This window comes from Lepidochelys kempii, chromosome 3, assembly GCF_965140265.1.
Source record: "Lepidochelys kempii isolate rLepKem1 chromosome 3, rLepKem1.hap2, whole genome shotgun sequence".
NCBI lineage: Eukaryota > Metazoa > Chordata > Testudines > Cheloniidae > Lepidochelys > Lepidochelys kempii.
This window is the reverse complement of record NC_133258.1, coordinates 132,804,112-132,832,063: the sequence shown is the minus strand read 5'-3', so window position 1 is coordinate 132,832,063 and position 27,952 is coordinate 132,804,112. Positions and strand designations below refer to the sequence as shown.

The window sequence follows — 27,952 nt, the reverse complement described above, 5'->3', positions numbered from 1 at the left end:
TTTGTTTCTAAAAGACGTGCTCTAGATATTATTTTGAGGAAGTTCTATGGCCCGGGCTATACAGGAAGTCAGACTAGATGTTCACAGTGATCCCTTCTGGCCTTAGAATTTAAGAATCTAGTTAGGAGGCATAGAATGCTGGTACCTAGTGTGGAGTGTGTCACTATGAGCATGTAAGGCGAGAGCTCAGATCTCTACAGTAGTTTCCTGTTCACTTCATGATGCAATTTAAGGTGTTGCTGACGAACCTGAAAGTCCTGAATGTCTGTCCAGGACCAAGTTTTGTGGTCGATATCACAGAAGGCCTCACAGGGCAAGAAGCAGTCTAATGAAATCATCTGGAATCCTGCTTCTGTGCACAAAGCAGAGGTCTCAGCAGGGTAGTGTCTGATACCAAGGTGATGGGTACACTTTAGATAGGTAGATATGTATGGCTTCTGCCTTTTGAAATTTTTTCCAACTAGATGTCTGCCAGAGTCTGAGGTTAGTGAGCTTCAGAGTACAACATAGAGCTCATTTAATGTGATTAATGTTCAGTTTCTGTGTGTGGTGTTTAATGTTATATTTTTAATTGTTTTGTTTTGTTTTGCTTTGCTTTGGCATTTAGTTTGGAATAGTCTCTGCTTTCAGTGCTTAGTCGCCTAATTCTTGCTGCTGACAGTTCTAATGCTGCTTTCTGAGAGAGGATAGGGCCTGATTTTCACTCACTCTTCACTGGGTTAGCTTAGGCAAGTAACTCCTACCTAACATCTGCTTAGACACTTGGCTTTCAGTCACAAGCCCCTTGATGTTTCCTACTGTGTACACACACACACACACACATACTTCCTCCCTCCCTCTCCCCACCTTTTCTTCCCCTCCTCCCCATTTTACATGTCTTTCAGAAATACAGCCACACAGGAGAAAAACATTAAATAGAGCTGGTTGAAATTTCCCTATCAAATTAGTTTTAATTTAAAAAATGGCTTTTCAGCCAAACAAAAATTTTTGGAGAACAAATTAAAAAAACAAAAAAACAACAACTATTTTTGTTGAATATTTTCAAGTTTTGTTGAAAAAATTAAAATAATAATAATCAGGGTTGGAGTTATTATTTAATATTTGACACCAAAACCCAAAAACCTAAACATTTCACGTAAATAATTTCACAAAATTGAAAAAAAAAATGTTGTTTTTTAAAAAAATTTTCACAGGGGAAAAATTATTTGCCAACCAGCTGTACGTATAATGTAACCAGGTAATCCCAGAAAAAATAAAAATAAAAATCTAAAACTGTTGCAGGAGGACTTAGTGACAGGCCAGCTTTACCAGAATGAAGTTATTTCATTATGGTGAAATTGACCAATACAAAGCAAGTAGCATTTTGTAGATTATTCCTTAAATTTATAATTCTCTTGTGTCAATGATAAGCTTCAATTCCTGCATCCCTATTCAATGGAAGGCTGTCTGGTCTGGGAACGTGCCCAGTGTAGCCAGCTGGCATGGGATGAGAATGTGCTTTTCTCTAATCCTTCAACCCCTGAAAGGCATTAATGTGTCCACCTCCAGCTGCTGACACAACAGGAACTTGTTTTCTCCAGCAAGTGCTGATGTAGGAGAATTAGCTGATATTGGATCTCTTCAAGGAACTTCTATCTCCTGTCAATTATCCACTTCCCAGCCTCACGAGTAACCTCTCAGTGTTGAGCAATCACCCTCATGTGAGGCACAGTTGACAGGCCCTCCTTGAACACCCATACGAGCAACAGTCCTTCTTTCTCTAATGCTATTTGTCCCCTGTTACTGGGGGGCTTTAGTGGTCTGTCATGACGTAGGCAAAATTTGCTCTTTGGGACATCTAGTGGCACATATGTCAGGATATCACCTTAACAGATGGGTACCATGCGGTATTTCTTCCCTTTTTTGATTGTCTGGCTGCTCTCCAGACACTTCTGCCTTGATTGAATTGGCCTCATTAGCACTGACCCCCCACTTGGTAAAGCAACTCTCATCTTTTCATGTGCTCTGATATATATACCTGCCTACTGTATTTTTCACACCATGCATGTGATGAAGTGGGTTTTAGCCCATGAAAGCTTATGCCCAAATGCTTTTTAAGTGTTTTTCTTGGATGCAGTTTGTCTCTAAGGTAAATGAATAACATTCTGAAAGCAAGTAGAAAACACTCCTAATTTTACCATTATACCATGGACATACAACTTATTAAAGAGAAGAAGAGAGAGGGAAAATTGCAGCCTTTAGTATAATATTGAGGCCATGACTAAATGCTAACTAGACTTCACTTTGACTTAATTCACATTTCCTGAATACAAGATGCAATGTAAGCACACCAGTTCCTAGTAATCTGCTGCGTTGCTAACTGATTGATCCCAGAAGCGATTACAGATCAGTCAATATTAATACCAAAGTATGAGCCTGGCTGAAGGCCAAAAAATTATGGTCACTTTACCCTTCTTCCCGATTAAAAAAAGGATTGTGAAGAAGTGCTCTTTTACTAGAGAAGAAGTGCTCACTTAAATTAGATTTTGCAAATACAAATGGGTTTACGGCAACATTGTATAAGGCAAACCTGAATCCTTGTCACTTTGATTTTGGCTTTTCACACTCAAGCATCCTTTGAATTACCAGTGTATGAAATGTTCTATTTACCCTTGAGCTTGCTGTCAGAAGAGCTGTTAATATTTTCTTTAAATATCTGCTTGTATTTTCTCCATCCCTCACCCTACAGAAATGTTTTTGAACCATCTGGAATCACGTAAATGAAAGACATTTAATTTGTTCTAAGTATACAGGGTTATTTATCCTCCAATTCAGCATTCCTATCGGAGATCAGCATTTAGGGCAGCACTTGATGGGGAATGCCACCTCAGGTAGAAGCACATTAGTGTAGGGTCAAATGGCTCATGTTGATGAAAAAATAGAATAATGTTGGTGATATGGTACATTTTACGTAGTCCTTTTCATCCCAAAGAATCCCACAAGCCATGAGTTTGATTCAACTATCCTTACACAGGCAAAACAGGAATTGCTTCACTCACTGCTGAAATCGAGCCATTCCTGGGGAGGAAAGCTGCAGCTGTTTACCAGCATATAGTGTCACTATACAATGATTAAGGACAGGAAGAAGAATATTATAGTTGACTGAAACTGCACAGGGAATTAAAGCAAAATATAATTACCCAACTTGGAACTGAGATAGGAAACAAAGATTAACACACCTACGCTTGCAAAATGTGCACTGGAAACTCTCATAACAGAGAGTGGGCAGCGCCTCACTTTTAAGCCTCCTCAAAAAACACCACCTCCAAAAGCATGGTGCCATAGGGCATACGTTTAATATTGGTTTTGAGAAAAGAGGTCCCACCTATTAAATCACCCATACCCTCAGTCACTTCCTGGAGAAATCTGCGTTTTCCTTTGAGGTCTCTCATCCAAGTACCGACATGACTTAGCTTGTGAGATATGATGAGCTTTCAACCCGAATGAGGTGGCATTAGTTCAGCTCTCAATGAAGCTTTTTTAAAAAAACAACAACAAAGAGTGATTGACTGAAGGGGGAAAAAAAAGACCAAGACCAACTGAGCTGAATCAGAACTGTAATTATAGGAGTTTGTTAAAAAAGCAGCAAAGGTAGGACATTCTGGGTAACACAACATAATGTGTTTTTCCCAGACCACATTGGAGATTAATGTAAGGATACAGTGAAAGGAATTAGGATTTTAGTTTTTCTAAGCCCTGAGGAAAGACCTTGATATTGAAGGAGCTGGCAGGAAGCCCCTTATGAAAATGTACAGTATTTTTGTGGTGGACAAACCAGATTCCGATACAAGAGAAGAATGGACTCCGCTATCTTCCAGAAGATAAACTGAATTATTTAAATGTCTGAAAATACTTTAAAAAAATATTTTTCATTTTTGTGTTCTCTGTGCAGTTCCAGGTAATTTTCTGGGGGGAGTAGTGGGTCCCTCAGTGTTAAGTGGCTTGCTTTAATTTAAACAGTAGTGAGAAATAAGGGGGCCATAAGATAGAAGTGAGGTAGCCTAAAATTAGTAAGGGGGCTCAGTTCCCTACAAGCCCCCCCCCCCCCCCCAGTAATCTGAGCACTGATTAGGTGGATTGGAAGAGGGTTTTTAAAGGTATTTCTGGCCTGACCAAAAGCAAGGATGTTCAGAAAATGTTGGGAATGCCTGCCCTTAGAATTTCCATCACAGGTGCTTGGCCCCACAGTGATTAGAGTGTGTGGAAATAGCCACACTTCAGTAGTTGAACTGACCACACTGCATGCTGCCACTGTGTGTGATGAACACCTGTCCCCTCGATGTCTGGTAGGGTGCTCTGTGTACTGTGAGCTCAGAGGCAAGCACTAGGCTCTACACATTTCCTGCACAGCCCTCTGTGTGCAGTCCAGTTCTCAGGCTCATGTTCCCCAGCCTTCCCTTTGCAGCCAGCTCCCAAAGTGCTGCCTCCAGCCTGCTTCTACTTGTATGCAGCTCCAATCCCCTCTGACTTAATAGACACTTCATTTTAATGTCCTCTAAGAATTATGGCGCCTCAACTGGCTGGTTGTTAAACTGGGCAAGGCGCAGTGCCCTTTGCTGGCTAGATCCTCTCCCTCCAGCTCAGCCTGGGTGAGGGGAAGCTACCCAGTAATGAGCCAGCTAGGTTGTTACAGTATTAAGCAGGGGCAGTTTTAAAAATGTTTCCTTTTAACTTTTGACCATTAGGTAAAGTTTGGCTAGTAGAGTCTTCCCGAAACACCCAACCTGATTAGCGGGCGTTGATCCTGCGGAGTAAGGGTTGAATGAGTTCTGCCTAGTCTGTCGGATAGGTAGCTAGTTACTGCAATCAAGGTATCAGTGACTCTCTCTTGCTTGCTCGCTCGCTCGAGAAGATCTAGGGTCTGGGCTGAGCAATCTAGAGGGTAGAATCCCAGGACAAAACTTTAACTGAACTGTGAATTTATTAACAAAGAAATAAGACATGAAAGCAGGCTGTGCAAGGCATCATCTCACTTAGTGATCATAGCAATGCCCATTGCAATAATACAGGAAATATATTCCCATTAAGGACTTGGCTAATGGTAAAAATGTAAAAATAAATGGTGTAAGGGTGCCCATTGTAAACACTTCTGTATGTTACTTAGAGTACAGCTGGCAGGAACCTCTGATTTACAGACAGATGAAGTGAGCTGTAGCTCACGAAAGCTTATGCTCAAATAAATTTGTTAGTCTCTAAGGTACCACAAGTCCTCCTTTTCTTTTAGACAGATTCCTGGTTCCCATGTATGTTTGCAAGATGAAGTGAAAATATGAAGCTGGATTTTGTGTGGGTCATGTCTGCTGATACTCTGATAACTGGACAGAGGCAGCTTGAGCCAGTTCAATGGGAGTTTGCCTACCAGCTTCACTGTAGAAGTATCACTATCTTTGCTTTTTTCTGATGCTTTTGAGGGTCTCTCTCTTCTCCCTTCCTCTCCCCCCAATTGCCTCATCAAGTAGCAACTCTTCCTTTGCCTGAGGAGCTAGCAGCAGGAGGAATTGAGATGAAAGTGACTCACCCCTGTGCCCATTCCAGGTGCATTCCTTCCCCTCCTTCTTCCAGCTCATAGGCTGCCCCACCCACATCTTTGAGTCAAGGATTGTTTCAGCGCTGTGTGTGGTGGTGGTGGTCGGGGACAGAGGGCTAAATCCAAAAGGGGTTTAGCTGCCTAACTGCAACTTGAGGTGCTTAAGTCAAAAATTTAAATCTTCAAAACCTAACTTCCCGAGGTGCCTATGTTTCCACTGATAAAGTCCACGTGGCACCTAAATTTCTGCATGTGCTCAGCCATCCAAGTCCCAGGCATCTAGCTCATGCTTCAGCTGCAGTGCAATCCTAAAACTAGGCATTGCTTGGCTTATCTCACCTGTGGGGCCTGATTTGGTAGGTATTTGTAGAGGTCTCTTTCCAGATCAGGCCTGGCACAGAACTATGTAGGTGGTGATGCTCCTGCTCCCCTTGTAATCTTTAGCCCAGTGGTTACAGCAGCATCAGACAGAGGGGGAATTTGAACCTGGGTAACCCACATCCTGGGTGAGTACTGTAACCACTGGGCTAAAGGTTATCAGGGTACCGCGACCAACTTCTCCTCCTTCATTGTTTTGTGTGAGAAATGACTTAGATGCCTAACTCCAGGAGAGGGTTCATGGCTGTAAATCCCGAGTGTAGGGAGGTGCCTAACTCCATTTGAGAGGTGGGACCCAGAGCCTCCCTTGGGTATGGCGAATCAGGAAGACTGCCCCAGGCCCCGCGCTTTGGGGGCCCCTGCGTTTCCATAAAATCATGAGGCGTTGGGATGGAAGGTGAGGCAGGAGGCGGGCGGGTGAGCAGGGTGAGGAGACGAATGGGGAGGCGAGCTGCAGGTGGGAGGGGGGTGAGGAGGCGGGCGGGCGGACAGCAAGGATGAGAGTGGCGGGCGGGGGTGAGGAGGAGAGCAGCGGTCACCGGCAGCCCCCCTACCAGAACCTCCCCCTCCCCCAGCACCTCCTGCCCGCCAGCGGGTCCCGCCGATCAGCGCCTCCCCTTCGCTCTCAGCGCCTACTGCTTTCGTGGCATCAGGGGGCACTGGGGGGAAGGGGAGAGGAGTGATGGCGCAGCGCTTGGGGGAGGGGGCGGAACTGGGTGGGGAAGAGGTGGGGGGGTGGGAAGAAGCAGGGCAGGGCTGGGGCCTTGGGGGAAGGGGTGGAGTGGGGGCGGGGCCTGGGCAGACCTGATAAGGAGCACCCCCTGGCAGATTAGAAACTTGGTGCCTATGTCCCGGGCTCCGCAGTCCACTAGGGAGGATCCTGGTGGCACCTAAGTTCCATTCCTTTCGGGGCATCTCCATTGGTTAGCTTAGTCAGCTCCCCGCTCACTGTGTCAGTTTTTGTTGATCCCATTCTTAGACACCTAACTCTCCCCATGCATTGTATAGGGAATTTGGGAACCTAAATTAAGGCTGTAGACTTTATTAGGTGGCAGAGTGACTTAAAGTAAGGCATTACAATGCTGAATCTAAGTCCCTTTTCTGGATCTACCCCAGAAAGTCTGGAAGTGGTTGGAGTCCCTTCCTGTCTTCTCCAATGTAGAAATATGGCCCAGCAGGGGTAGCAGTACTAGGATTCCTGGTGCAGCGCCGAAACAACATTAAAGTAGGGAACCAGCTGTAGTTGTGGCAATAGAGAGCGAAACAGAGGCAGAGGAGAAGTAGTAACCACTCCAGCAGGGGTGAAAGAGAACCATATTTGAACTCAAGCATATCTTTTCTAAGGGTTAATCTTCCCTTGTACCATCCCCACCCTTTCTGAATTGGAGAGGGTGAGCTGGAAGGTGTTCTCTGAGCTGGAACTGCTTGTTCTGACAAATCGTGTATTAATTTTGTATAATGACGAGGAATCTACCAGTGGTATTTAAATCAAGACCTTTAAACTCATTTCACTTGTAATCTACTATAAGACACATCACACACACAATTTTCTAAAGGAGAAAGGTTGAAGCTTTATACCTGTTGAAGCTTTATACCTGTGAGAGCCACAAAGCTCCTTTTCTGTGTTGTTGGCAGCAATAACTACCTCGTCTTAATATAATGCAAATTATAATATAAATTAAAAACTGTAATTTTATCATTCATTTAATAAATGCTGGACATAAAGGTCAGGGTACATGAAGCAGACATTGATTAATATTAGCTTTACATTTGAAAGGAAAAATTTAAATGTAAAGTTTGCTATTAAAGAGCAAGATTCAGCTAGATCTAGATTTTTCTCAGAGTATGGTAATGACTGATACAATTTTTATTATTATTTTAAAAAGGTCTGAAAGAGCAGATTTTCAAAGGCACAAATGGCAGATAGGCACCTTGCTCTGTAATTGCCATTTGTGCCTTTGAAAATCTACTCAGAAGTGGATAAAATCACTTGTAGCATTATATTAGTAGAACAAACAAATTAGGGGAAGTGTGAAGGTGGTATTGATTACAGAAAAGCTGAGGGAATCCAGGCTTAGATGGTTTAGGCATGTGAAAAGAAGATTGGAAGAATATATAGGAAACAGGATGTTAAAATTAGAAGTGGAGGGAAAGAGAAGGGTTGGAATTTCCAAAACTAGATGAATGGATGTCAAACAAAAGGAATTGACTAGTGGAGTTTCTGAGGAACAGCTTCAAGACAGAGTGGAATGGAGAAGAAGGACTCAAAAACTGACCCTATATGGATGGAACTAAGACAAGAAGAAGAGCGGGAATATGGTTTAGAAAATGCTTACTGCCTGGTCTCTGCCCCCTGTCAGTTTTATGAGTGCCTAGACACTGTCATGCATATAAATAAAAAGATGAAGTGCAACATTAAGAAATATTTTGTTTGCTTGTCTTTTCCAGGGACACAATCAAATCATAATGTACAGCAGACCAGTATATTTTTGTATCTTGTGTGGCCTTATTTTGCTGCTAGATGCTGGATCTAAAGACAAAAATCCTTCGATTTACACAGTATATGGCTTGAAGCTCTTTTCTCCTGAATCTCTCCAATCAGCCAGAGACCATATAATAGGTGAGTTGATACTTTGCCTGTGAATGTAAAAATGAGTTGACCATTAGCTGGGGAGCCTGTGTTTTTCCCATGTTGACAATCAAATGAATGTTATGGAGAAGTGTATTTTGCCCCCTTCATTCATCTAAAGGTTAAACCTGTAGAAAAACTTAGAAGTCAACATGCAGATATGGTGGCGCTGGGCATCCATCCCTCACCCTAAAATCAGTTCTTAAAACAGTAAGGATTATATTTGTATTCTCTGTAGAAAACTAACAATCACTGATGATATTAGAAAAAGACATCATCTGTGAAATGCATTTTTGCTTTGTACGGTGGTCATGTACACACAGGCATCACATCACAGATCAGCAACCTTCCCCCCTCTGTGCTGCTCCGGGGACGTCACACCTGCTATACTGCATTGTGTCTAGGCACCTGATTACTGTAAAATATTTGCAACCTGATGATGGTTAAGACAAGAGCAACAAATATAGATTTAAATTTTCATCATGAGTCAAAGAGCTGTGTGTGTAAACAAAGATGAAGGGGAAAACATTATAACAGGTACCGGTATAATGAAGGATATAAACAATGAGGGTGGTGTAAATTAAGGTAGTGAGGAGAAATGGGATGAAACTGGAAAAAAAAATCCTTAGACTTAATATTGGGAAAACGTCCTGACACTGAGATGGGCTGGCTGTAGAACAGTCTCCCAAAGGAAGTGGTGGAAGCTCAGTTGTTTAAGACATTTAAAACAAGAGAAAACAAAGTATTGGAGGGAGCAAGCTTGTGGCATGGACTAGATGACCTAATAGGACTTTTCCATCTGTGATTACTATACCTGTGTGTAGCTGCAGCTAAAGCTTGCTTATGCTATTTGTAGGATGGACTTATGGCATTGTATGTGTACTTATTGGCTCCCATTTCCCCTCACCACAGACTGGGGACAAACCAAGACCTGCATCACTTATTTTCATTAGTTTTGTTTGCTCTCATTACAGTTTCTTCTTACGTCTTATTTTATCTGCCTGTCAAAAGTGAACAGTAAAAACGCTGATAAATAATTCATCAAGAATCCTAAATGACTCCAGGGATAAGATAAATGGAAAAACTATAGCAACGACTATAGAATGAGTGAGCTTATAAATGTTCTAATTTTGGCTGACCTTAGAGACGTCATGGAGCAGAGTCTTGTAGCAGACTGGAAAAGAGGGAGGGAGGTGGAGAGGGATTACAAACTCATATTGGCATTTGGAACCTATAAAAAATAGAAGTCAGCTGCCTTAAGCATCTCACCCTCTTTTTGTTTTCTAGCTGTGAAAGCAGGTAATTCTTGGTGTTACAGTGTCCCATTCATTGTCGTCGTTCCACCATGTTTCTGTGATGCCTATTATATCAATATCCTCATTTAATACCAGGCACTTACGTTCGCACATCTCTATATTTAAACTTCTAGCATTTGTATACAAACACTTTTAAAATTTGTCACTTTTTAGTTATCTGCCTTCATGTGATGTAACTGAATGGAACTCTTTTTCATTTGACTGTTTCTCTTCAGTTCCTACCTGTACTTTATCGAATTCTCTTTACTAGGATATTGAGAATCCTGGTTAATAGATCCCCCTCTCTATGGGATGTCTCTGTCTGAATTACGTGCTCCTCTGCACCTGTTGGCTTTCCACCAGCCCTTAGTTTAAAAACTCCTCTCTGACCTTTTTAATTTTACGTGCCAGCAATCTGATTCTGTTTTGGTTTAGGTGGAGCCCATCCTTCCTGTATAGGCTCCTCTTTCCCCAAAAGATTCCCCAATTCCTAATAAATCTGTCACAAATTCCTAGGCCCAAGGTAGTACTGTTTGTGTGCAGTATGCCTTAACAGATAACCTCAGGTAAGTGGGTGGTGGCAATTTATTTTTGTACTTTGCCATTTCCTTTTTCACTTCTAAACCAAGAAGTTTTTATAGAATCTTTTCCCGGTACTTCAATACAACATTCAAATGTGTCTCACCCATGCTGAGAAGATGCCCTGCAAAGCAGCTGCAGCAGTAATGGCCCACAGATATATCTGGTACTGGGGAAAATCAAGGGCCAGATTTTCTGTCGGTAGTGCTCAGCACCCGCTACCTGGGTCAGATTTCAAAAGTACTCAACTCCCATTTTGGTACATAAATTAAGCTGCTGGATTTTATCAGGTGCTCAGCACCTAGTAGCTTCCATGGTTCTCAATTCAGATTGATTAAGTTCAATACTGAATGGCAAATAAATCTTTATTGGGGTGATTGGTAGTTCAGGGGCTTGCTAATGAGACATGGACCCTATGTTACTGGTTCAAATCCAGCACAGGGCAGTAGTCGCCGAAGTTTGCCATCATCTGATGTCTGCTGTTCAATGATGTATGGGAAGTGATTTGCTGATCTCACATATTAAGTACTTAACCACTTACATCAACAAACACGCTTTCAGCATTTATTGGCTGACATAGGCTCAGTTCTAAACTTCTTACTTACGTTAATCTCCCAATGAGGTCAACTGAAATAAGGAATTCAAGACTGGATCCAATTAAGGCACTGATTTAAAGGCGTGATCCTACAACCATTAAAGTCAAGAGCAAAACTCGCATTGATTTATCATTGATCATCTCCTAAATGAATTGCCTGCTAAGGCACAGACCAGTTTAAAACACATTTTATATGTAATAATGTTATGCATCTAACAAGTTTCTACTGAATTGAGTTTGTTTCACAATCTAGTAATAAACCTTTTACAGTAATTCACTGTGCAGCTTCACAATGACCAATTTCTTATACTTGCAAGTGCAACAATTTTGGTTAATTTTATTAATATATATATATTGTTTCATAGTTACCAGAAATAACACAGTACTTCTGGAAAACGTTAGTTTTATATTCTATGACCCTTCAAACAAAAATTCATTGATTTCTCAATATACAACTCCAGAACACTTAAATATAATATACTTTGCTTGTAATTTATTATACTATGCCTTATTTTTCACTTCATGCTGTACCTATAAAGAGATATCTCTACACCAGTTGTTCCCAAACTTGTTCTGCTGCTTATGCAGGGAAAGCCCCTGGCAGGCTGGGCGATTTGTTTACCTGCCATGTCCACAGGTTTGGCCGATCGTGGCTCCCAGGGGCTGCGGTTCGCGGCTCCAGGCCAATGGGAGCTGCTGGAAGTGGCGGCCAGTACGTCCCTTGGCCCGCACCGCTTCCAGCAGCTCCCATTGCCCTGGAGCAGCGAACCGTGGCCACTGGGAGCCATGATCGGCTGAACCTGCGGATGCGGCAGGTAAACAAACCGGCCCAGCCTGCCAGGGGCTTTCCCTGCACAAGCGGCGGAACAAGTTTGGGAACCACTGCTCTACACCATGGGTGAAATCCTAGCTCCATTAAAGTTAATGGCAAAACTTCCATTGTCTTCAATAGGGCTAGGATTTCACCCCATATTATTAGCACAATCTGGAATACTGAAAACAGAAATTCTTGAATATCTTCACCATTTAAAGGAACTGTTTAAGTCCAGACAGCTCCAGCAGTCTGGCAGCACAATATGTAACGACACACAAGATCTACATTTGAATCTACATTCACAATTCTTCATGTGGTGAAAGACTGGATTTGCTACCTCTTGAGAAGGATACAAAGTTTACCAACTTGAAGAATCCAGAAGCTTGATATGATAACGTTATGTTTGGTGAACAACAAGAGGTTTGTCCAACTCTTTGACCATGAGGAAATATTACAACATAGCTGTTGCTGTACAAAGGGAGGATTGCATTATAAAGGAAGAAAATGGTGGACGGGACTGCAGGGGTTAAGTCAATGCCCTGCATTCTCACTCAGGCAAGTCTTAGCCCTTAAACCATGATATAAAAGAAATGAGAAATTTTGGTCAGACTATGGGTGAGGAAGAGCCAGAAATGATGCCTCAGCAACCACCACCAAACCAGCTACCACACACCACACAACAAAATCACTAACCCAGGAACCTATCCTTGCAACAAAGCCCGTTGCCAACTGTGTCCACATATTTATTCAGGGGACACCATCATAGGGCCTAATCACATCAGCCACACTATCAGAGGCTTGTTCACCTGCACATCTACCAATGTGAGATATCATAGAATCATAGAATATCAGGGTTGGAAGGGACCCCAGAAGGTCATCTAGTCCAACCCCCTGCTCGAAGCAGGACCAATTCCCAGTTAAATCATCCCAGCCAGGGCTTTGACCATGAGGAAATATTACAACATAATATTGGAATATGCTATCATGTGCCAGCAATGCCCCTCTGCCATGTACATTGGTCAGACTGGACAGTCTCTACATAAAAGAATAAATGGACACAAATCAGATGTCAAGAATTATAACATTCATAAACCAGTCAGAGAACACTTCAGTCTCTCTGGTCACTCAATTACAGACCTAAAAGTCGCAATATTACAACAAAAAGACTTCAAAAACAGACTCCAACGAGAGACTGCTGAATTGGAATTAATTTGCAAACTGGATACAATTAACTCAAGCTTGAATAGAGACTGGGAGTGGTTGAGTCATTACACAAAGTAAAACTATTTCCCCATGTTTATCCCCCACCCCGACGTTCTTGTTAACTGCTGAAAATGGCCCACCTTGATTATCACTACAAAAGGTTTTCTCCCCCCCCCCGGCTCTCCTGCTGGTAATAGCTCATCTTAAGTGATCATGCTCCTTACAGTGTGTATGATAACACCCATTTTTTCATGTTCTGTGTGAATATAAATCTCCTCACTGTATTTTCCACTGAATGCATCTGATGAAGTGAGCTGTAGCTCATGAAAGCTTATGCTCAGATAAATTGGTTAATCTCTAAGGTGCCACAAGTACTCCTTTTCTTTTTACAACAATTACCTGCTTTCACAGCTAGAAAACAAGAAGAGGATGAGGTGCTTAAGGCAGCTGGCTTCTATTTTTTATAGGTTCCAAATGCCAATATGAGTTTGTAATTCCTGTCCACCTCCCTCCCTCTTTCATACAAAATATTTCGGAATGACAGAATAGCTTGTGTTGGTGGAGGAGTGGCACTATATGTGAAAGAAATCCATTGAGGGGGGTATACCGACCCCCCCCCAAAACACTAGCATTTAATTTCAGAAAGGGGAACTACACAAAAATAAGGAAACTAGTTAAATAGAAATTAAAAGGAACAGCCACAAGAATAAAATGCCTGCAAGTTACATGGAAACTTTTTTAAAAACACCACAATAGAGGCGTGCATTACAGATACCCCAAATTATAAAGAATAGTAAGGACCAAAAAATACCACCATGGCTAAACAGAGTAAAACAAGTGACTAGAGGCATAAAGGCATCCTTTAAAAATTGAAGTCCAATCATACTGAGGAAAATAGAAAAGAGCATAAATTCTGGCAAGTCAAGTTGTAAAAGTGTAATTAGGCTGAAAAAGAATTTGAAGAGCAATTAGCAAAAGAAGCAAAAACTAACAGCATTTTTTAAAAAGTACATCAGAAGCAGGAAACAATCAGTGGGGCCACTGGATGATCAAGGTGATAAAGGAGCACTCAAGGAAGACAAGGCCATTGTGGAGAAATTAAATGAATTCTTTGCATCTATCTTCACTGCAGAAGATGTGAGGGAGATTTCTACATCTGAGCCATTGTTTTTAGGTGACCAATCTGAGGAACTGTCCCAAATTGAGATTTCAATAGAAGAGATTTTGGAACAAACTGATAAATAAAAGAGTAATAAGTCACCAGGAACAGATGGTGTTCACCCAAGAGTTCTGAAGGAACTCAAATGTGAAATTGCAGAACTACTAATTGTGGGATGTAACCTATCGCTTAAATCAGTTTCTGTACCAGATGACTGGAGGATAGCTAATGTGATGCCAATTTTTTAAAAAGGCTCCAGAGGTGATCCTGGCAACTGCAGACTCGTAAGCCTAACTTCAGTACCAGGCAAATTGGTTGAAACTATAGTGAAGAACAGAATTATTGGACATAGATGAACATGATTTGTTGGGGAAGAGTCAACAAGGCTTTGTAAAGGGGAAATCATGTCTCACCAATCTATTAGAATTCTTTGAGGGGGTCACAAACATGTGGACATGGGTGACCCGTTGGATTCAGTGTACTTGGACTTTCAGAAAGCCTTTGACAAGGTCTCTCACCAAAGGCTCTTAAGCAAACTAAGCAATGATGGGATAAGAGGAAATGTCATTTCATGGATCTGTAATTGATTAAAAGACAGGAAACAAAGGGCAGGAATAAATGGTCAGTTTTCAGAATAGAGAAAGGCAGACAGCAGTGTCCCCCAGGGATCTGCACTGGGATCAAAGCGGTTCAACATATACATAAATGATCTGGAAAAAGGGGTAAAGAGTGAGGTGGCAAAGTTTGCAGATGATCCAAAGTTACTGAAGATAATAAAGTCCAAAGTAGACTGCAAAGAGTTACAAAGGGATCTCACAACACTGTGTGACTGGGCAAGAAAATGGCAGATGAAATTCAACATTGATAAATACAAAATAATGCATATTGGAAAACAATTTCAACTATACATACAAAGTGATGGGGTGTTAATTAGCTATTAGCACTCAAGAAAGGGATCTTGGAGTGATTTTGGCTACTCCCTGACACAGGATAAGATTAACGTGTTTTAGGATTACTCCAGGAAGCATCAAAGAGGGAGTGAGATGGCAAGATTGCTCTTGTCAGCCAGCCTCCCTCACCCCTTCCCTCATATTCACACACTCCCCTCTGACACATTGACAGTGAGTTCTATTTCTTGTGCTATTAATTACTCCCCCGCCCCATCCAGGCTGTTCTTGGGTCACAATAGTTAGAGCAATCATTTAGACTTCAAACTAGTAATATCAAGCTAGCTATAAAGTGACCCCCTTTCCTCACAGTGAGGATTTCCGTTCTCGTTTCAGTGCTGGGCTTTTGCAAAATCCTCCTTGTGATCACTGAATTTCAAGTGATCTTGAAATGTTTGGTCTGGGGGACCAAAAATCTCTTTGATCAAATAGAGGAATCCAGATAACTCTAGGTAGTTTGTCCTCTTTACCATTGCTTTTCCTCAATAACAATCCAAGAATAGCTTGGTATGACTAGAAAAAGAAAAGAGGTAGCTTATCCCAGTTTGAGGCAACTTCTCTCTGCTTTTCATACAAATATGTTCAGTTATTATGACATTCAAATATGTGCTAACATACATCTTGTTTTAATTTCAGTGTTTTTGTATTGCTTCCCTGCAATTTCTCTTCTTGGCCTTTTCCCTCAAATCAACACCTTCTGTATATATCTCTTGGAACAAATAGACATGTTACTTTTTGGTGGTTCTGGTAAGTAGCTTATTGTAGCCTGAGCTCATCTTTTATGCCCACAGCCGTAAATTAAGCTGGGTTGTACTGCATATTTTGAGGCCCCATTCACACTACAGTTGAAACAATGCTAGTGGCTATCACGCAGTTACACATGGTTTCTTGCATATGGACAAGGATTTGTTCTGAGAACAGCAGTACTTAAACTGTGCGCTAGACTGTGAACCACTCCCACAGAAATGTTTTTAGACTGTCTGACATGATCCTTGGCAAAACTTAAATCCTTTTCCATATGAGAGAAAACACGTTAGAAGCATGGTGATTTCTGTCATCATTTCAAGCATAATGTGGATAAGCCCAAAAAGAGAGAGGGACTATTTAGTAGTTTTTTCCCCCCTGTAGCTCAAATAAGAAAAAAAGAATCAGATGGCTAAAACTACCATATGCGTCTGGGGTAGTTTTTCCTTAACTTCTTGACTCTTGAATAATGTAGCAGATCTGAGGGCAAAATATGTTGGGTGAAACCCTGACCCCACCAAAGTGAAGGGAAGTTTTGCTCCGATTTCCATGGAGCCAGAATTTCACCCGGTGAGAGTGCTACCAAATATGCTGACCGTCCCCCCACCCCCCACGTTGTTTTTTATTTCAGAGGAATGCTGCAATGGAATTCAGCAGTATAAGGGTTAAAGCATTTTAAAGCAGCATCCTTCCTTTCCTCCTCTTCAAAAATGAAAAAAGGATAGGCGGCAATATTTTGGCAGGGCATATAAATATACAAAATGATGGACCTTTAGGGTGAAATCCTGGTCCCACTGAAGTCAATGGCAAAACTCGCATTGATTTAATGAGGCCAGAATTTCACCCTTAGACTCTTGAGGAGCTTGTTTAACTGATCAAAATATTGACGGCTTTCTTTGTACAAAGAAAGAGAATAACACTGAGATACAAGATTTCTATTAATTAAATTCTGGTTGAGCAAGTCCTTTTTTGTTTTGCTTTTGGTTGCAACTTGTTTCATCTAGAAAGTATAAAACGTTTGATGTCTGTATTTCAGCTGCTGCTGGATTGATATCTGCCCTGTACAGTATTTCTCGAAGTTTTGTAGTTGTGATTGTACTGTATGCTTTCTGCTTCAATGCAGTGAAGGTAAGTGGAAATAACTGCGGTGGCAAAAGGGACTAACCATGCTTCAGGAGATACTCTAGTTTAGTGAGTGGCTTTAGGTCTAATTTGTCATGCATCCATTTTATCAATTCTTATTTCCCCAAATAACTTAAAACATGGCTTGTAAATGTACTTTGTATAAGCTACTCTGTAATATTTAAATTTCTAAGTGAAATACTGGCATAAATGTTAACCTATCACCCATGACTTCATGGAACACTAGAGTCTGGCCATCCTACCTGAAATTGTTGCATTGTGTTTTCAGTACAAAGGGCCAAAAGCAGCCGTGGCATAAATAGGCACGGTTCCCACCAAACTTCAGAGCGAGTTACTCCTGATCATGCCCATGTTGAATTTGGTCGAAATTCTTAACAAAGACTCTGCTTTCTTTAAAACAAAACAAAACCAAACTACGCGCACACCCACACACACACCACAAAGCAACTTCCCTCCCCCTTTTTTAAATTACAACAGCATGCAGTACAGTTGCTCTAATTTTGAGCTTGTTATATGTTCTACACAACGTTGTTAGGCTACATGTACACTGCAAAAAAACCAAAACAAAACTGATGGCAGCGAGTCTCAAAGCCTGGGTCATCTGACTAAGGCTCACAGGGCTCAAAAAAGCAGTGTCCATGTTCCCACTCAGGCTGGAGCCTAGGCTCTGAAACCCGCCCTCTCAGTGGGTTTCAGAGCCTGAACTCCAGCCCAAGTGGGAATGTCTATACTGCTATTTTGTGCCCCATTGCATGAGCCTGAGTCAGTTGACCCAAACACTGAGACTCTCTGCCATTGGTGTTTTTTTTTGTGTGGTGTAAATGTACCCATAATTATGGTGGCTACTAACACTATACCATAATTAAAAATCTATCTACATTTTCATTGTTAAACCTATTTCTTGGCGGGAGGGGGCGGGGTTAATATAGGTCCATAATGAAATTTGGTCTACAAGGTCTAGAGTAATGAATTTACATAGGATATATATAATTTCTCTAATACTACACAGCCTCTGTCTTTCTCATTTGGCAATGCTTCAGTTGCAAAAGTAGAGGAAAATAGATGTTTTAATTTTTTTTTGTCATTTTGTGCTTGGTATAATTTAATTTTTTATGATCAGATCGTGTGTGTCCTCTGTAATTTTTGGTGTGTCATTTAAACAAACGAACATTGGAGGTGAAATCCTGGTTCCATTTAACTCAGTGGCAAAATTCTGGTTGACCTTAGGATTTCACCCTAGATCTCGTGAGCTAAAAATGAACTCTCTTTCCTTAATGTTTTTTATAGTACTTTTTATAGTTGGGAGGAGGGTTGGGTCGGAGCCATGTGCAGAGAGAGGATTTTGAGGCACCAATTAGCAGGAAACTGGTCATGTGTGGAGGGGCCCTTTTGAGGATGGAAGTTGTTGTAGGTGTCTGGGAAAGGGTCAGGTCTCTTATGAAGATGGAAAAGGAAGGATCGGTAGGGTAGGGGAGAGTTAGGGAGGCTGTGAGGTGGAGTGTTTAAAAATAGTTTTTGTAAATAACATAAAGGAAAAGCCTTTGAAAATATTTTCCCTTTTATACAACTCTTTCTTTTTCAGCATATTAGTTTAAATTACAACATGCAGGTGGCTTTGCAGATGAGCAATCTTGCCCATGGGTTAAACTTCAAACTGCTTAGAAATATGGCTTATAATGCCACCTTGAAGTTGGAGAGTGCTGTGAGAGATTTACAAGATATCTGCTGTAAATTACCCATGTTAAGTGCAGACTTTCTCTTCACACAGAAAAATTATACCTAATTTGAATTTTTATTGTACTGTTCTCTTGAAGATATTTATAAGCAGGATAATTTAAAGCATATAGAGATAACTCCACTTGCTTTGGCTCATAACCTGAGTCCACTAGGGTTTTAAAAGTCTCATACATCTTTCCTTTATACAACATGAAAGGAGCACTGGCATAAACCTCCCTTGTTCCCAAGTCTAACCTAAATCGTTTTGTCTCTTTAGGCAGTTACCTAGTCTATTGTAAGGGAATGATTCTTCCACTCTTATTCATGAGTAGTACCTGACACTGTGAGTAACCCCACTGATTTCAGTGAGACTATTTGTGGAGGAAGGGTACTAATTCAACTTAAGGCAGCGCAGCAGAATGTGGTCCTAAACAGTGACCATTGTGAAATGTGTGCTTATGTCTGTGTCAGAAACAAAGTAGTATTTTTTGACAGGTAGTGGACTTGATTCTTGAGTCATACTGAAATCATTGGCGTAACAGTGCACACTCACCTCTTGTGAGCGCCTCCTATGATCTGGGTGCAAACCTGCACTCTCTCTCTTCAAGGTGCCTCCTGTTGGCTGTTGCCTCATCAGGTGGGTCTTAGTGGCTCATCCCTCTGGCTAAGTCACACAGTCAAGCACGTGAATGAACAAACAGGGCTTGTCGCTGTGTCCTTGGTAATGTCTGCAGCCCTGTCTCTGGGCTCAGTTCTCAGCCCCTTCTGGGCTAGCTTTAAGCCTGCCCATGCCCTGTTATAGAGCAGTGCCCCTGTTATTGAGCAGTGCTTCCTGGAGACTCTTCAAGTCCTGCCCTTCACTTGGGCTTCTAAATGAATCTTGTCCCCTTCTCAGGGCTTTGGTCACTCTGCCAGTGGGCAGTGGGGGGACCCAGGCGTGCCACTACTCCGGGTCCCAACCCAGGGACACTATAAATAGCAGCCTGTGCTGCTTCCTGTAATACTGTAGTTGCTGCTGCTATTCCCAGGGCCACTTCCCATGTAGCCCCTTACCTCAGGGCTGAAGTTCTCTGGCTGGTCCCTGCTTGAGCAGGGTCTCTCTGAGGCCTTCCCGCCTGGAGAGTTTCACAGCCTTTCAAGTCCTCCTCACCCTTCTGGTCCCAGCCAGCAACTGATCTTCTCAGAACCTGCAGCTCCTTTTAACTGGGCCTGCTGCACTCTGATGAGCTGCTTCCCTACAGCCTTTCTAGGCAGGCCAGGAGGACTCACCTTCACGTCTCCTTTTCTGGGATGTGGTGTGGTAGGTCCGTGAGGCCCTGAGCAGGGGGCCTCAAAGGGCCTGGTACAGCCCATCACAATTGTACACTAGAGACTGCAGCTCAGGCACCATAGAGTCTGGTTCACTAAGGTGTAGTTTCCAATGAATGAGGGAAAGTGATATTATTAAGCATGTGGTAATCTCAAAGACACAAATTATGAATTCCAAACTTGTCAGGTTTCAAAGCTACTATTTATTTATATTAAGGTAATGCCTAGGAAACCGCACTGAGGATCAAGGTCCCATTGTGCTAGGTACCGTGCATACCAATTACAAAGAAGACAGTGTGTGCCCCAGAACTTCATGTGGAACAAGATGCAACAAATGAATGACACAGATAGTTGGGGAGTATTTATCTTATATGTGTTATGTTATATGGCTAAGGAATTATAATAATACGTTTGATTTGACTAGACATATGGGGTAGTGGTGACTGGGAAGGCAAGATAAGGAACAGAGCAGCTAGCAGAAGCAGAAACTACAGTTCACCACTGGCTTAACCAATGCCAGAGTTCAAAATTCACTTTTTTGGGGGTCTCTTTTTATTTTTATTCAAATTTGTCAGAAGCAACAGAAAAAAACACGTTGGGTATTTTTAATATATTATGGAGACAAAGAAATACAGCAGCCAGAAAGATATAGGATAGGAAAACATGATAGCTTGACCCAGAAACAGAAATTATGAGCATACAAAACATATTGCTCGTCTGAAACTCAAATCCATCAAATCTATACCTGTTTATTGGCAGGACGTCTTATATCTCAGCAGGTATAAACAGCAATGTGCTATTTCCTGAACTAAATTGAAGAACAGATATGTATCCTAGTGGCTTTCACTGTTTTCATTGGCAGATTATTGCTCATGCCAAACACTCAGATGGAAAAAGACCTTCCAATGATATCAAACTTGAACCTCTCATTCCTTAAAAGCTTCTTGTGTCCTCATGTTTTTATATTATCCTGTAGAATGAATAGGTTCAGCCTTATTTTCCCTCTTTAGGTATTTGCATAAACAGACTTTTTCTGGCCCTTCTTTAAAAATTAAAGTGTGGATATTTTTATTTGTAACCACAATTTTAAAATATGAAAACTCCCAAATTGGAAATGTTTTAAAATAAAATTGCTATTTTAATTAGATTGATTATGACACTGTTCATTCTTTTCCTTAGTGCCTTGGTTTGAAGGATGAACAGTGAGTGCTAGAATAAACTAATACAGGTTATGCAAGTGTAAGACATTGTGAAGAAAGTAGGTTGAGGAGGCTTTGTTAGACTGTTTGAGTTTTGAGAATAATCAAAGGATTAGAACAGTGATCAAACAAGGAGATTAGAGATGTGAGGTTGGTTAGCAGTAATCTACTGCTAGGTTAAGTTAGTTCTCATGCTGTCGATTGGACAACGCACAGCCGACAGAACATGTTATGTGATTTTATGAGGTGTCCTGAGCCAAATCCAGCATGTTATTGGGTAGGATAGCTGTGAGGGACAGGTGTTTGTCCAGCCCTTGTGTTTTATGCCTTCCGGGGGGGGGAGGGGGAGGGAGTGTCTTTGCCATCCTGCTTTCATTGGGTAAAAGTTGAAGGTGACTTTGCAGGGAGTTTGGGGCAAATAAACATACTACATTTGAGAGCATTGGCCAACTGTTTGAGAGACCAGAACTTGATTAGTTAGAAAATGGATCTCTTCATTTGATCTGAATTCATACCATTTGATGTTTTAATCATTCAGAGATGCTTCCTCTCAGTGGGGTCCAGCGTCTTTTCAATCTTGACAGAGAGAGGCCATGTTTCAGTCCCATAGGTCAGAATACTGACCATCAAAGTCTCTCTGCTTATCAGTGTAACTAATAGAAGTCAAATGGGTTTATGGAGAATAGATCTTGTCAAACTAATGATATTTTTCATGAGATTACAGATTTGGTTTATAAAGGGTATAGAGTTGACGTAATACACACAGACGTCTGTAACAGAGAAATCTTCGGTGAGCTTAAACACAAAATGGAAAGTTACAAGAAGTGGACACTTGGACAGATGACTAGGGACAACGTCACAGACAATGTCATCTCTCAGACTGCTGCACTGGGCAGCACAGTATGGGGAGGAGGTGAGCAACCCTCAGTGGTGAAAGAACAGGTTAAGGACTAATTAGAAAAGCTGGACATGCACAAGTCCATGGGTCCGGATTTAATGCATCCGTCGGTGCTGAGGGAGTTGGCTGATGTGATTGCAGAGCCATTGGCCATTATCTTTGAAAACTCGTAGTGATCGGGGGAGGTCCCGAACAACTGGGAAAAAGGAAATATAGTGCTCATCTTTAAAAAAGGGAAGAAGGAGAATCTGGGGAATTATAGACTGGTCAGCCTCACTGCAGTCCCTGGAAAAATCATGGACTAGGTCCTGAAGGCATCTATTTTGAAGAACTTGGAGGAGAGGAAGGTGATCAGGAACAGTCAACACGGATTCACCAGGGCAGGTCCTGCCTGACCAACCCGATTGCCTTCTATGATGAGATAACCTGCTTTGTGAATATGGGGAAAGTGGTGGATGTGATATATCTTGACTTTAGCAAAGCTTTTGATATGGTCTCCCACAGTATTCTTAGCAGCAAGTTAAAAAAGTATGGATTGGATGAATGCACTATAAGGTGCATAGAAAGCTGGCTAGATCGTCGGGCTCAACGGGTAGTTATCAATGGCTTAATGTCTAGTTGGCAGCCGGTATCAAGCAGAGTGCCCAAGGGGTGGGTCCTGGGGCCGATTTTGTTCAATGTCTTCATTAATGATCTGGATGATGGGATGGATTGCACCGTCAGCAAGCTTGCAGATGACACTAAGCTGGGGGGAGAGATAGATATGCTGGAGGGTAGGGATAGGGTCCAGAGGGACCTAGACAGATTGGAGGATTGGGCCAAAAGAAATCTGATGAGGTTCAACAAGGACAAGTGCAGAGTCCTGCACTTAGGACGGAAGAATCCCATGCACCGCTACAGGCTGGGGACCAACTGGCTAAGCAGTAGTTCTACAGAAAAGGACGTGGGGATTACAGTGGACAAGAAGCTAGATATGAGTCAACAGTGTGCCCTTGTTTCCAAGAAGGCTAACGGCATATTGGGCTGTATTAATAGGAACATTGCCAGCCAATTGGGGGAAGTGATTATTCCCCTCTATTTGGCACTGGTGAGGCCACATCTGGAGTATTGCGTCCAGTTTTTGGCCCCCTGCTACAGAAAAGATGTGGATAAATTGGAGAGAGACCAGTGGCGGGCAACGAAAATGATTAGGGGGCTGGGGCACGTGACTTATGAGGAGAGGCTGAGGGAACTGGGCTTATTTAGTCTGCAAAAAAGAAGAGTGAGGGAGGATTTGATAGCAGCCTTCAACTACCTGAAGGGGGGTTCCAAAGAGGATGGAGCTAGGCTGTTCTCAGTGGTTGCAGATGACAGAACAAGGAGCAATGGTCTCAAGTTGCAGTGGTGGCAGTCTAGGTTGGATATTAGGAAAAACTATTTCACTTGGAGGGTGGTGAAGCACTTGCATGGGTTACCTAGGGAGGTGTTGGAATCCCCATACTTAGAGGTTTTTAAGGCCCGGCTTGACAATGCCCTGGCTAGGATGATTTAGTTGGGGTTGGTCCTGCTTTGAGCAGGGGGTTGGACTAGATGACCTCCTGAGGTCTCTCCCAACCCTAATCTTCTATGATTCTGTCAGGGTGTTTGACTTGGTACCACATGACATTTTGATTAAAAAACTAGAATAGTATAAAATTCAGATGGCAGACATTAAATAATTAAAAACTGGCTAACTGATAATGCTCAAAATGTAGTTGTAAGTGAGGAATAGTCATCAAGCAGGTGTATTTCCAGTGGGGTCCCAGAGGGATCGACTCTTGGCACTGCTGTTTAACACTTTTGTCAATTACCTGGAAGAAAACATAAACTCATCACTGATAAAGTTTGTAGATGACACAAAAATTGGAGGAAAGATAAATTATGAAGAGGACAGGTTACTGATTGAGTGATCTGCTTGGTAAAATGGACACAAATGAACAATATGTGTTTAAAATTTACACATTTATATTTACTTGCTTTGGGAACAAAGAATGTCGGCCACACTTACAGGAGGGGGGCTCTGTCCTGGGAAGCAGTGACTCTGAAAAACATGTGGGGCTTGTGGTGGATAATCAGCTGAACATGACCTCCTAAAGTGATGCTGTGGCCAAAAGAGTTAATATAATCCTGGGATTCATAAACAGGGGAATCTCGAGCAAGTGTGGAGAGGTTCTTTTAACTGCATTTGGCACTGGTGCGACCACTGCTGGAATACTGTGTCCAGTTCTGGCATGCACCGTTCAAGACGGGTGTTGATAAATTGGAGAGGGTTCAGAGAAGACCCACTCAGAATGATTAGATAGGGATAGATAATAAGTAAATATCATAATGCCACTATACTGAATACTGTGTGCAGTTCTGGTCTCTCTCAAAAAAGATATATTAGAAATGGAAAAGTACAGAGAAGGGTAACAGAAATGAGTTCCTTATGAGGAGAAATTAAAAAGAGAGGGACTGTTCTGCTTGGAAAAGAGATGACTAAGGGGAGAATATGATAGAAGTCTATAAAATCATGCATTGGGTGGAAAAAGGAATAAGGAAGCATTATTTAACGCTACACATAACACAAGAACCAGGGGTCACCGAATGAAATTAATAGGCAGAAGATTTAAAACAAACAAAGGAAACACTTCTTCACACAACTCACAGTGAACCTGTGAAATTTGTTGCAAGGGGATGTTGTGAAGGCAAAACTATAACTGGATTTTAAAAAAGAATTAGATAAGTTAATGGAGGATAGGTCCATCAGTGTCTATTAGCCAAGATGGTCAGGCATGCAACCCTATGCTCTGGGTGTCCCTAAGCCTCTGACTGCCAGATGCTGGGAGTGGATGACCGGAGATGGGTCACTGGATGATTGCCCTGTTCTGTTCATTCCCTTTGAAGCATCTGGCATTGGCCACTGTCAGAAGACAGGACAGACCATATAGTCTAAATGGTCTCCCCATTAAGTCCATTCTTCCTGCGTTCCCATTGGCTGGGAACGGCGAACTGGTGCCGCTGGGAGCAGCCTTGCCTGCAGACGGTCAATGTAAACAAACTGTCTTGCAGCCCACCAGCGGATTACCCTGATGGGCCACAGGTTGCCCATCACTGCCTTATAGCAATAGACTGAAACAGCTCAATCTATTTAGCTTAACAAAGAGAAGGTTAAGGGTGAGTTGGTTATAGTATATAAGTACCTACATGGGGATAAATATTTAATAATGGGCTCTTCAGTCTAGCAGAGAAAGGCATAACATGATCCAATGGCTGGAAGTTGAAACTAGATAAATTCAGACTGGAAATAAGATGTGAATTTTTGACAGTGAGGGTAATTAACTGCTGGAACAATTTACCAAGGGTCATTGTGGATTTTCTGTCAATACTGGATATTTTAAAAAACACATGCTGTAGCAATTGTTTTGGGGAAGTTCTATGGCTTGTGTTATACAGGGGGTCAGACTCAGTGATCACAGTGTCCCTCCTGGTTTTGGAATCTATGAATCAGGGTGTTTGGGTTACAAAATATGTTCTTGATGAGGCACCCGTTTACTGACAATGCTTTTGCAGTGAGGGCTTCAACTTCTTTTCCAGTGCTGTCCATATTATTAACAAAGAGCTGAGGTAGGTGAAATCACTGACCATCTCAACTGTGTGGTCACTCACCAAGATACGAGAGCCTGCAAAGTGTGTGAAATTGCTGACTGAAAGTATTTTGGTTTTACCCCAATTAATTTTCAGGCTGACTTTTACCACTGAGCTTTCCAGGGCTTTAAGTGCCACGGTTAGCTCATCCATTGATTTGACAACTAGTACTATGTTGTCAGCAAAATCGATATTGTTAACTTCCTTATCAAGACATATGCCTAAAATGCATTTACTTAGAGTTTGGTCAAGCGCATAGTCTATGACAGCATTGAAGAGTTCTGGGGTGGCAATGCATGCTTTTGGGATGCCCAACTGAATTTGGAAGCCGGTGGTTCTTTTCCTGTTTACAAGAACTTGAGGAGTCGTCATATAGAAGGTGGATCATTCTATACAACTTGCAGGGAGGCCTGCGAGTTTCGGCCAAAACAATTCCCTGTCAACGGAGTCAAATGTGACCTGGATATCCACAAATGCTTGTGAACACGGCACTTGAATTCTCGTGCCTTGTCAATAAGCTGGCGCACTGTGAACATTTACTCCATTGTAGAATGACTTTGAGTGAAGTCTTCTCTTGCTCTTTAAGGTATCAGTGGCTTGGGCCAACAAGACAGAAGCAAAAACTTTCTCCAGGACGGATAGAAGAGTAATGTTGCAATAGTTATGACAGTCTCATTTGCTGCCTTTACATTTGCAAAGTGGTAAAATAAGGCCTTTTTGCCAGCTGGACAGGACCGACTCTGTTCTTCAGACGAAATCGAACAACATCTGCAGCCACAAAAGAATAGCTTGTCCAGCACTTTTTTACAGTTCTGCAGGAATTCTACAGATTCCTGCTGCCTTAATTCCCTTATGCTTCTTTGCAGCTCTGTGGATTTCATGGATAATGAATTTGCCAGGATCATTTTGTGTGAAATGAGTCAACATAGTAGCAGCCTGTGTTGGTCTTGGCTTGTGGAGAGTGTTGCCTAGTGGTGAGGGCTTAGGCCCTCGATGTGGAGGGAGGGCAGTTTTGGTGTGGAAGTGTTTGCCCTCCCACTCCATCAGCCTCCAGCCCAGGGCCCTGTGAAGGCAACAGAAGGGTTTGACACCAGGAGTACCTTTCAGGCTGCCCTCCCTAGGCCACTGCCTACTACCCTGCTATTGTCCAAAGTTCACAGTCTATCATGGGAGGCTCTGAAGGGGGTCAGCTCACTGGGCATAGCTGTGAAGGGTGGTACTGCTCTCTCTCTCTCTTTCGGAGCAGCAGCTTCCTCCTCTCATGCCTTGACCCTCCAGCTAGGTCAGTGCTGAGTCTCTTCCCTTCAGGGGTAGTCCATAAATAAAACAGAGGGAATCATCACAAATAAAATGAGTTAGTAGATGAGAGGGGGAAATGCCTCCCTCTCTGGATATAATAGAAGCAGGTCCTCCTTTCTCTCAGGGAGGGCACGTCAGGCGGCAGTTGAGAAAGAGATCCTGCCATCCCTCAGCCCTTTTCTTGGGAGCTGCAAAGTAAAGGTCCTTTCTCTTCCCTGGTCTGCCCACAAATGAGCCATTCTGCTCCCCTTTAATGCCTCTTCCAGTCTGTGCATCTCTTGCAGATGTGATGGGTTGGGGCTGGCTGAGCCAGAAGAAGCTTCTCAACACCTTGTTGCCCAGTCTGGGGTTTCAATACCCATCACACAGCCTTAATATCAGGATCCAAAGAAATTGGGGGTGCATCTGGCAGCTGACTGACATGTTCCTTCCAGTATGCCGTGGACTCTTCTGCATTGATTAGCTGACCTGAACTAGAATATACCACACTGAATGAATGACCTTTATCATCAGTTACTTTACGCAAGTGTTTATACAAGGGAGCGACGTCATTAATGGCAGAAGCTTCCTCGAGCGCAATAACTTTGGCTTCCATAAAAACTTTGTGGTCAGAGTATAATGCCTTGTCATTATTATTATTTAGTTTTTGCTACAAGCAAAAGGGGTAAAGCCAGAGAAGCAGCCTCAAGAAGAAAGCGAAGGTCAGAGAAGATATACTTTAGCCAAACATATAAATTATTGGTCTCAATACAGGAGTAACTGGATGAAGTTCTGTAGCCTGTGTTATACAGGAGATCAGACTAGAACTAGATGACCTAATGGTCCCTTCTGGCCT

The 27,952-nt window shown here is 42.2% G+C and overlaps 1 protein-coding gene across 1 annotated transcript in view; it reads left to right on the top strand.

The window, feature by feature from the left end:
* The window catches only part of PCNX2 (pecanex 2), a 224,877-nt gene that overhangs the window by 52,843 nt on the left and 144,082 nt on the right, over positions 1-27,952 (top strand). The window contains exons 13-15 of the mRNA XM_073338102.1: positions 8,393-8,564; positions 15,802-15,912; positions 16,946-17,037. Of these exons, the coding sequence (XP_073194203.1) occupies positions 8,393-8,564; positions 15,802-15,912; positions 16,946-17,037 (375 nt within the window). The remainder of the gene's footprint in view (positions 1-8,392; positions 8,565-15,801; positions 15,913-16,945; positions 17,038-27,952) is intronic.